We start from the raw sequence: 11,574 nt of genomic DNA on the forward strand, positions 1-11,574 counted from the left end.
GAAGAAAAGGTGGTGGAGAGGGGTTTTTTGTTTGTTTGTTTGTTTGTTTTAACTCTGGGTATCTTTATAGTAATTGTGTGTTGAGTTCAGCCCACAATGTGAAATGAAACTGAGCTCTCTCGCTAACAGTGTCACAATTATCTAGATTTTGTCACATTTACCCTGGGGTGGGACTTGTGTGGAGATCTCCTGTTGAGCACTTGGTCCCCGCATTTCCTGCAGGTTGGCAGTCGCCGAGTGATTCAGTACGGAGCAGCCCTCATGCTTGGTCTGGGCATGATTGGAAAGTTCAGCGCCCTCTTCGCCTCTCTCCCAGATCCAGTGCTTGGCGCCCTCTTCTGTACTCTCTTCGGTAAAACCCCATTTCCATGACACAGGCTCATTTTCCTTCATATTTGCTTGTGAATCCCTTTAGCAAGATTGAAAATAACAGTGAATTTATTTCATTTACTTATTTATAGAAATTGAGAGGAAGGGGAGATGGAAAGGAGAGGGGGTGTAGGGTGTGTTAAAGAGAGCTTTGATTTCACTCAGATACCTTCCCCAGTGAGTGGACTATTTGAAACTGACTGTTTTTTATCATGAGACTTGGCTTGATCTCTATATATCCATTGGTGATCATCAGAAACCAGGTATTTGAGTAGGTTTCCCAAATTAGTTGAAATGTTTGCATAGATATTTTAAGGGGAACTCAATACCCTTAGTTTCTTGATTGGTTAGAACATAGTGTCATGTTTCAACCCCCATAGTGGTCATTTGGGTCAGAGACCTAAGGTCACATGTTGGCCCCTACCCTATTGCTTCTCTGCTCTCTAAATTGTTTTTGATGGGACAGAAAGAAGACACGATAGGGAGTGTGTCTTCTGTGAATTTTCTGTCTTTCAGGCCTAAGATGAGATCAGAAGAACTTACAATCTCATATTTTTCTTCTTAAGGAATGATCACAGCCGTTGGACTCTCCAACCTGCAGTTCATTGATTTGAATTCTTCCCGGAACCTCTTTGTGCTTGGTTTCTCAATCTTCTTTGGGCTTGTCCTTCCAAGTTACCTCAGACAGAACCCTCTTGTCACAGGTAAGGAAAATCAGGCTATTAATCAGGGGTTGGGGGGTTTTAAAGCTGCTCATCACCAGCTGGACGGGATTCTGTGACTTTAGGAATTGTTTTGGGGAACGTTTGCCTATGGATTTCGCTTGGCTTCTGTTTATCTGCACATAATGCCTGTACTTGCTAAGATCTCATTGTTTTCATGGGGCTCCTTTAGGAAAATGTCTCTGTTTGAATTCTTTCAATTTCTTATACTAGTGCTTTACTGAAATATAAAATTTCTTGGGGCCAGATGGTGACACACCTGGTTAAGTGCACATATTACAGTGCGCAAGGACCCAAGTTCAAGCCTCAGGTCCCTACCTGCTGGGGGAGAGGGGGAAGACACATCACAAGCAGTAAAGTAGAGCTGCAGTTAGTTGTCTCTCTGTCTCCCCCTCCCCTCTCAATTTCTCTCTGTCTCTATTCAATAATTCATAAAATTTTAAAAGGGGGACCAGGCAGAAGAGCAACAGGTTAAGCTGTCCGGACCCCTGGCTCCCCACCTGCAGGGGAGTCACTTCACAACCAGTGAAGCAGTTCTGCAGGTGTCTTGTCTTTCTCTCTCCCTCTCTGTCTTCCCCTCCTCTCTCCATTTCTGTCCTATCCAACGACAGCAACAACAGCAGCAATAATAATAACCACAACAATGATAAAAAAAAAAAAGGCAACTAAAGGAGGAAAAATGGCCTCTAGGAGCAGTGGATTCGTAGTGCAGGCACTGTGCCCCAGTGATAACCCTAGAGGCAAAAAAAAATTTTTTTTTTTTTTTTTAAAGAAAGATGGTTGTGTATAAAATTTCTTGAGACTCAGCCTTATAGACGTTGAAATACATGCTTTTTCTACTGGCATTGTAGCTGCTTTTTATTCAAGTTTAAGTGATCCTTTTAACTCCTTTTATTTCACTATCTCAGTGTTAGGAAGAACACAGAAAAGGAAAACATCTTAAATACTTTTTATAGCTGACTTTTTTTTTACCTTTGTTTTGGTGCACCAGGATTTTGCCACACCTGCATTACTCCACAATTTCTGGAAAGATTATTTATTTATTTATTTATTTTTCTCCGTCCTTTGAATGAGAAAGAGAGTCAGAGCACCAGTCTGGCACATGCAACACCAGGGATCAAGTTGGGACCTCGTGCTCAAGAGTCCAAGGCTCAATCCACTGTGCCACCACTAGATTGCAGTTCCAAATATTTCATATAAATGAATTCTTGTAGTATGTGACCTCTATATTACTGTAAACCTAAGCATGCAGGTATAGTCAGCTCTTATTCGTGGTAGTTGTAGTTTGTAACGACACTGTGAATATGAAATTAGCAAATACCAATAGCACTGTAACTCATGTCTGAGTGAAGCTCATCTAACACACATTCTTTTCTATAGGGAACATTCATTAGAACCTTTCAGTTAGGAACACTAGATAGTACATAGGCCATTTTAAATAGTAGAATCAGCAACAACAACAAAAAAAGTGCAAAAATGCAGTACTGTGGAATGCTAAACACAGTATGACTACTGTAATAAAATGGCAGGGTATATCACCTTGTTTGACTTCAGGTGGGAATATGCATGTTAAACATGTCTGTGAATGACTGGGAGTGCTATAAATAAACTCTAGTATGTAAGTAAATTCACAGATATGGAATCTGCCAATAATGAGAACTGACTGAGTACTTGTTTTCATTTCTTTTGTGCCTACCCCATGTTGCTGGGTCATATAGTAATTATATGCTCAGCTTTTTGAAGAACCACCAAACTTCCCCACAGCAAACAGCTTTACATTTCCATCAGCTATAAATGTGGGTCTCTATTTCTCCATATACATACCAACAACTTTTATTTTCTGTTGAGGATCCTACTGATTTGGTGAACTGCATACCTCATGCACGGGGCTGACTGGGAACTCACTCCAGTGCTCCTTTCTGAGTCAAAAGCAGGCTGTCCTGCCTATGGCAGCCACCTTTTCACTGTGTTCTTTTTTCTAGGGATAAGTGGAATCGACCAGGTGTTGAATGTTCTTCTCACAACTGCTATGTTTGTAGGAGGTTGTGTAGCTTTTATTTTGGATAACACCATTCCAGGTACGTGGTACATCTCAGGCATGCTTATTACATATCTAAGCTACCCCCCGCCTTTTTTTCTTTCTGGCCAAATAAATAAGCTATTCAGACATAGTAAATCAGTTCAAAGTCATTACTGGTTTTAAAGCTTTCCTTTGTAGCTCAAGGACATTCCCAACCTCCTTTTATGAACTGCTGACTTGCTAGACAGCCTGCTATTTTTTTTTCTCCGATCCTTGATAAATTAAAGTAGAAGCCTTACCCAAAGGATGCATTCTAAGAATCCCAGTGGATTTCTGAAACTAGATAGTATCTAATCCTGAATATATTGTTTTTTTTTAAACATACATACTTATGACAAAACCCAGTTTGTAAATTGAGCACAGTAAACGATGAACAATAAATAATCAGTGATAAACCAGTGATAATATACTATAAAGTTACATGGATGTGGGGTGTCTCTCTATCTTTTTGTAACGTGTGTGCTCAACCAAGTGCGCCACCACCTGACCCCTCTCTCAGTATCTTTTTGTACATAATATTTTGAGCCACAGTTGAAGTTGAGTATGGGCAGCTGAAACTATAGAAAGTGAATCCATGGATAAGGGCTGGGGGAAGGGGAGAGGAGGGCCACTGTGTTTTTAGAAAAAGCAGTAAAGCTAAAGAAGTTATGGGATATATATATATACCCCATGCAATACTACTCTGCCATCAAAAATGATGGTATTGTGTTCTTTGGGACAGAATGGACAGAACTGGAGTTGACTATGCTTAACAAAATAAGAGATGAAAATCAACTACCAGATGGTTTCATTCATGTGTGGAACCTAGATATCTGATTTACATGAACTTAAAAAGGAGGGAAAAGGGGACTGACACTGGGTTAAGTGCACATAGTGCGAAGCACTAGGACAGGCACGAGGATCCCAGTTTGAGCTCCTGTCTCCCCACCTGCAGGGGGGTCCACTTCATAAGCGTTGAAGCAAGTGTCTTATCTTTCTCTTCCCCTCTCTGTCTTCCCCATCTCTTTCAATTTCTTTCTCTCCTATCCAACAATAACAACAATAGTAGCAACAGCAACAATAGCAGTGGAAAAAAAGATAGCCACCAGGAGCAGTGGATTCATAGTGTAGGCAGCGAACCCCAGCGATAACCCTGGAGGCAGAATAAGTAAATAAATTTGGAAAGGAAAAAAAACCGGAAGCAAGCAAACTGTTTCTAAGACTTGTGGTTATCTTAGGGAGGTAGAGGGTGGGGACACAACTTTGGGTGTGATGTGGAACTCTGCACAGTAATCTTACAATCATGTAGCCTACTATGAATCACAAATAAAACATGAAGAAAAAAAAAAGCAGCAAAACAACAGTGAGATGCCTTGGGTGTGCTGCAGGCTGCCTGCCTTCTCCTAGGTGCGCTGCACTTGGGTTCACACACTTCCCTCGGCCAGCTGGCAACAGCCTCCAGTATTTCTCTTTGGGGAGTTTGTCCTTTAAATAGGTTGTTCCAAAGGCAGGACCCCAGTTAAGACTAAAAGACATTATGGTAAACTCAGTCTGCTGCCAAAATCAACCACTGACAGATACGTGCAGGTTGGACGCCCATAACCCTTGATGCATTGGGGTTATTTGGGAGGCCCCGTGTGCCAGGTGCTGGGTAACAGACTAGTATGTGCTGATGTCCTTGCTAGCTTCCCAGGGAAGCCGCTGTGTGTCAGCGTGTGATGCAGCCGTGGATGCAGTGGCTATCTGCTTTTAAGGAAGGGTGATGTCTATTCTTGGGCTTGGAAGTTTTATTGTGGTTCTCCCCCCCAAAACCAGCCCATCTCCAAAAAAGGCTCAAGAAGAGACCAGGCAGAGAAGAATCATGTGCATAAATTGGTTGACACTCATAAATCTGACATTCTCTTACTCTCCTGAGAAGTAATTGAGAGGCACAGGAGCTATTCAAACGGAAATTAAACTCAGTGTTGTTGCTGAAATGCCCATGGGAGGGCGTAGCTGAGATGTAAGAAAATAACGAGCTTCCTGTGTGCAGCACTGTAGACTCAGACTCATTCCCCAGGCGTCTCTCATGGAGCTATGTGAACAGCCATCCAGGAGTTGTATGCCAGATTTTCCTCCTTAACCCGTGTCCACGGATGCAGAGTGTTAAACACACATTCATCACAGGATGGCCAGTGGGGACAACATGACAAATACCCCCCTCCCCCAACACATGCACACACTTACCATACACACTAATAGAACAGGACAGTGTAACACTGCTCCTTGTATGTGTGTAGTGGGTTCATGCATACAGTGACCAGGTAGTAGAGGCATAAGATGTAATAAGATTCTGGACTTTGGGGGTCGGACGGTAGCGCAGCAGGTTAAGTACACATGGCCCAAAGGGCACAGACCGCTGTAGGGATCCTGGTTTGAGCCCCCAGCTCCTCACCTGCAGGGAGGTCGCTTCACAAGCGGTAAAGCAGGTCTGCAGATGTCTTTCTTTCTCTCCCCCTCTCTGTCTTCCCCTATGCTCTCAATTTCTCTCTGTCCTATCCAACAGCAATGACAGTAATAATAACAACAACAACAATGATAAACAACAAGGGCACCAAAAGGGAAAAAATAGCCTCCAGGAGCAGTGGATTGTAGTTCAGGCACTGAGCCCCATCAATAACCCTGGGGGAGGGGGTGAAAAGAAAAGATTCTGGACTTCATTTTCAGGATCAGTTTTGCATTTAGGAGAGCCTCCCCCTCCCCAGCCCACCCCTCGCCTCCAGGGCTATTTCTCGGAGTCAGTGCCGGCACTACGAATCCACTGCTTCTGCCCCCCGCCCCCATTTTATTGGATAGGATTGAGAGAAATTGAGAAGGGGCAGAGGAGATAGGGAAATACCTGCAGACCTGCTTTGCGGCTGGTGAAGTTTCCCTCTGCAAGTGGGGAGCGGGGGTCTTGAACCTGGATCCTTGTGTGAGGCCTTGCACTTTGTACTCTGTGTGTTTAACTGAGTGTGTCTCTCGTTGTTGTTGGGAGGGGATAGGAAAAATGGGTCACTGGATACCATGAAAGTGTAAATATTGTAATGCCTCATCTATTGTGTGTGGGCACTAGTGATTCATAGAGTTCTCGTTTGAACACCAACTACACTTTTTAAGTGTGCTCTTTGCTTCCACCTGGTCAGATTTGATCTATGGGACAGCATGTTGGGAACCTTCAGTTTTTGACAGAATATCAGACTAAACAAGCATTCCGTGTGTGTGTTTGTGTGTGTGTTTCCATGTCCCACAGGCACTCCAGAGGAAAGAGGCATCAGGAAATGGAAGAAGGGTGTGAGCAAAGGGAGCAAGTCTCTGGATGGCATGGAATCCTATGATTTGCCATTTGGCATGAACGTTATTAAAAAATTCAGATGCTTCAGCTACTTACCCATCAGCCCTACCTTTGTGGGCTACACATGGAAAGGCCTCAGGAAGAGTCGGAGTTCAGATGAAGACTCGCAGGCCACGGTATAGCTGTAGCTTGCCCTGTGGCCCGGCTGCAGTGGGGCCTGTATCTGTAGTTCCTTGCTGAGTAACAAGCAGTAACATACATGTTTGTATATCTGCATTTACATATTGTACCCCAGAGCTAAGACAGATAACAAGTAGCTTTTTGGTTATTGTTGTGGGTGGTGATTGTGTTTAATATGATGTCTCATCTGTCTCTTTATTTAAGACCTTGACCCTTTGCCTTTGAGTGGCCATTGCTGGCTGTGGTCACTAAACTCAAAGTTCCTCTCCCCCTGTGGGAGTGGACATTTGAGATCGATAGTAGTTCTTTGTTTTCAATGCCTTTCCATCATCCTAAAAGCTGCCTCCAGAATAATCCAGGGCTTTCTGTCCCTGCCTTTTTTTTTTAATCATTTTTTAATTTATATTTTTAATTCATTTTATAGATAGAAAGAAAAACCGAATGGGAAAGGGGAGACACCTGCAGCATCACTTCACTGTGAAGCTTTCTTTCTGCAGGTGTGGACTGGGAGCTTGAACCAACCTGGTCCTTTTATGCTCTACCAAGACATGTAAGCTCTACCAAGTGCACCATCCCTAGCCCCTATTCCTGCTTTTTTATTTGACCTCGTTCTGTGCGCACAAGACCTCTTCTGGTCAGAGGGCACCGGTAGCCTCACAGTGTCACAGCTGGTCAAGTGTGATTCCTATTCCCAAAAGCTCTCAGAAGGAGGCTGTTGCTCTAATTAGAAACAATGGCATACTTCCTCTATGCCTGCACAAATATTGTTTAGAATGAAAATCTGTTTGGTGGATTTAAGAGGAAAGTGAGTAGTTGGGAATCAGTACCTGATGCTCAACTGCTCTTTCTCAGTGCCACTCTGATCCAGGTGGGGTCAGCACGTCTTATACTTGCTGCTCCTCCTCCTCTAACAAATAGCAGCTGAGAGACTTTATGACATTATCACTACTAGCTGGTATGAGGGGGTAGAGTGCCAGGTAAGGGGCACCCCGCATGTGGATGGGAGTCTTGGCTCTGCTGTCATGTGGATGTCAGTTATTGTCGCACATGTCTGTAATTACAAGATTTTATTCCTATTTAATGTTATTGACTATAGCATATTTTTAAAATCAGTGTTTTTCCATGTGATCCTCTTCCCTTGCATCCCTATTACTCACCCCCACCCTTTACCCCCCAATTAGGAGAAGAACCAGCATTTGTAAAGCTGTGGACACCATCAGGGAAGCTTGTTGTCATGGCTCTTGAAGGCTAGTAACCATTGTTGTGGTTGTGTTTTGTATTGCTTGATACCATGAAAGTGTAAATACTGTAATGCCTAACCTATTTATCAAAACTGACTACTTTACTAAGGCCCAGAAACCTTGGGCTAAGTTCTACGTGAATTTGTTTTGTGAAGAAGGGGAGCTGGGAAACCAACAGCTGCCATATCGAATGGTCCACATCCTGGGAACTTTCATCACTGCAGTTGTATTGTGAGGTGTTTGTTGTTGTTTGTTTTTGTTTTTTGTTTGCTAGCAGGAAAAGCTCTCTGTGTTACCATGCTGCATGGCCAGTAGATCTTTATTTTACAGAGGACAATTAGATCCCCTAGCCCCATGCTGCTGTTCTTAAATCATGGTAGAAAGTGGTAAGAAAAGCAGTTGGCAGGCCCTTCTGCCTAGTCCTAGCGAATAACACTAAATTCTTACCCAGAAAAATGACTTCTGTTGAATTTGGTTTGAAAATTTTCAGCCAAACGAAAAGCCTGAGGCGCAAAGCAATACCCTCACTCTAGGAGGTTGTGCTTCTTAGGTGTCACTGATCCAGTTGAGCCTTAGATGGCAGTGGTCATTCCTGTCTCCTGTGTCTGTGCAGCTGGCTCTGCTTCACCACACTGAGATGTCTTTGGCAGCATTATTGTATCACTACCACCCTCTCAACTCCTGGAAAGTAAACTTCAAAGCTTATTCTGGCAAGAACACTTCAGAACCACTGCATTGTTTTGCCAAGATCTTACTGCAGATTAAGTGAAGACCTTAGATTTTCAATTGCATTTAATTTTGTATGTTTATTATGTCTTTTTTAAAAAACATGTATTTGAAGCATAATTGCTTTAGAAACACATGGGTTAAGTATTTTCATCCCTTTACCTGGTAAGCCCACATGGTGGACAGCCCTTAGTCCCTTCTCTTTGTATTTTGCTCTGCAACTGTAATTTCTCTGCTTAAAAAAATGGGGGGAAACTGATCAAAACATCCCAGAGATTTGCAGTGTCCTAGCTCTCTGGTTGAGCAGAAGGACCAAATAACAAAAGTCTGCAAGGCATCAGTAATTTGTAAGTAAGATCCCATCAACTTAACTTGGACCAGGCATCTATCTTCCCTTGGCATGGGCAATAAATACTTGCCTTGCCGTGGGCATCACACATCCAGAGCCCTTCTGCCTTCTTGGAGCCCCTTCTTAGCTTTATTGGGAGCTTTTCAGTCTGCTGGTCTGAGGGATACTCTGCAGGCATTTGCATATGCAGGGAAGCCCTTGTAACCATACCTCCTCCCTGTAATAAAGTTCTTGCCCCTCCTTTTCTGTTGGTATCAACTTTCTGTCCAAGGAGGAGAAGAAAAACAGGAGGTGGGGAAGAAAGAGAGCAGCCTGACGGGAGGCCCACTGAGTCTAGTATTTTCTGGACAGCCTGGGAGACTCACCCCTTCTTGAGTTGAGTGGACTAGCAAATATTTATCTGCTTCCCACATTTAAGCACACATCTGAAGGGGAAGAGTATAGGGGCCTGGGTGACTGCATTTCCCATGTACATGGGCATGCATTGCTGGGACTGTAGCTGCCAGACCTTATTTGGTCAACAGAGTGCTTAACATTTATGGAGGTAAATGTCTGCAGGCAGGGCATTCACTCTCCAATTTTAATGGTGACCACCTGCCCACATCTTCACATTTATGTTGGAAATCATGATGTGAAAAGGACAGAGTATGAGGACAGTAGATGGTGACCGTATTACAGAAGAGGGAGCCAGGGAGGGCAGGGCGACCTCAGTATTGGGTGTGATTAAAAATAAATAAATAACATGGTTTACAAAATAATAGTAAGTATCTCTAGTTAGTCTCACTCTCAATTTGGGAATTCAGTTTAGATTCACTGGTGCAGAATCTGTCTTAAAAGGATTCAGATGTTAACATTTTGTTAATTTTCTTGTGCTTGATCAAGGCAAGTGGCTAGACCAGCTGGAATGAAGCATCACGGGTCCCAATGGTTTCCCATTTTCATGGTAACAAATTCACATACAGGAGTTGCTTTATACTGTAGAATACTGATTTTCATGATGACAATTCAGTTTATGCATGAATATTGCAGTATTTTCCATATAGTAAAATAGCATTTCTACCCAGGATAATGGTCACAGTTTTCCAGGGAGGGAATGATGTAATTTTCATGACAATGTCATGCGATGATAGAATTTCTCCATTGATGAATCTCTAGTATGTGTGTATACTTTGTTTACCCATGTGTTTATTTTATGACCGTGAACTAAGTTGTTATGTCTTTAATTCATGTCCCTGCTGAAATACTGGTATTAGCAGCTTAGACTTGAAGATGGCAACCATAATCTTCCATATTACTGATGTCATTAAAGTGGCCAGACCAGATAGAAGGTGAGCTGTGGCACAAGCCTTGCTTTAGAACCCATCTGGCCCTAGTAGAAGAGAGGCAACATCCTGCAGGTAGCTGTGGTGCTTGGGGTGGACACTGAGATGGAGGCACCCACGCCCAGAGGAAGCTGTGGCTTGGAAGCCCCATGTGTGTATACTCCCAAGCCACACTTACTGGGCACCATGGTAGTGACTGGATATGTCCCTGACCATCTGCACGATCCACTTCTCCTGGGAACCAGCCCTGGGTTTAGAGAAGAGCGACAGCTCTCACGTGCCACATGCGTTGCTCTCCATCCCGTTAAGATCTGGACTCCAAATAGGCTATTTCCCACCCTCCATCACTCCCACAGGCACAGCCAGAGTAGTGCAAAAAGAATGCACAGTTTGGCCAGTGTTCGCCTTCGCCTATGGACTCCTAGAGCCCATTAGTGCAAGGAAGTAAGTTCACCTGCATTCCTGTCCTTTCAGGTTGTTCTCGACTGTGCCTCTTTGTCACTCCTCATTAAGTACCACCCAGCACCTCCAGCCTTGCTCTGTGTGTGTTTGCAGGCACTGAGGACACCCTTCCCGATGTTGCCATCTTACTGACACTTCAAGTTTTAATGCCCTTTTTTGTTTCTTTGCAACAATCTTTGACCCATTAATAAACTTCTGACTGTTCTTAAAACAGTAGAGATGCCTCTATTTTCCTTGTTTTTTTTTTTTTTTTTTTTTTTTTTTGTGACTGACTCTGACTATATACCCTTCTGGAATTTTGTTTGCTCGTTTTTATTTTACATACCGAGGGTATCTGGGGTGGGGTTGTTTTTTGAGATGTGTACTTTATGGAGTTTTTAAAAAGAATTTTCATATTGTTTTTCTAACATGGCTTCATTAAACGTTTAAGTATTTTAAAAATATGTAATATTTGGACCAGATGTTGTGAATAATAGTAGAGATAAAGCTATTTTATTCTGTATTTTTAAAACTGTCCCGTACAAATAAAAGCTCTCCTGGACACAGTGCTGCTGTTCCTGCGCCTCCTCTTTTGGCTGATCTTAAAGAAACCTGTAATCAGTTATACTTAAGGAAGGGAAATCGTCTTAACAAAATTTTCAGGAAACTTGGACTGAGTTTGGTGTGTTGCACCAGAGCAAAGGACTCTGAGCGAGGCGAGCGAGGCATTGGGCGGTGGGGCTGGTGGGGGCGGGGGGCAGGTAAGAGGGCTTTGGGGTCTTGGTGCATGATGGTGGAGGGGAAACTAGGTAGGGTGTGAGAGTGTTCTGCAGATACATCATGCGGAGATGA

General features: G+C 43.2%; 1 protein-coding gene across 2 annotated transcripts in view; it reads left to right on the plus strand.

The window, feature by feature from the left end:
* The window catches only part of SLC23A2 (solute carrier family 23 member 2), a 155,246-nt gene extending 143,955 nt beyond the window's left edge, over positions 1 to 11,291 (plus strand). For both annotated transcript variants that reach the window (XM_060186733.1, XM_007539560.3), the window contains 4 exons: positions 223 to 352; positions 936 to 1,073; positions 3,074 to 3,169; positions 6,422 to 11,291. In XM_060186733.1, coding sequence (XP_060042716.1) covers positions 223 to 352; positions 936 to 1,073; positions 3,074 to 3,169; positions 6,422 to 6,645 — 588 coding nt within the window. In that variant the 3' untranslated portion in view covers positions 6,646 to 11,291. The remainder of the gene's footprint in view (positions 1 to 222; positions 353 to 935; positions 1,074 to 3,073; positions 3,170 to 6,421) is intronic.
* The last annotated feature ends 283 nt before the right edge of the window (positions 11,292 to 11,574 follow it).

The sequence above is a fragment of the Erinaceus europaeus genome, chromosome 1, assembly GCF_950295315.1.
Source record: "Erinaceus europaeus chromosome 1, mEriEur2.1, whole genome shotgun sequence".
Lineage (NCBI taxonomy): Eukaryota > Metazoa > Chordata > Mammalia > Eulipotyphla > Erinaceidae > Erinaceus > Erinaceus europaeus.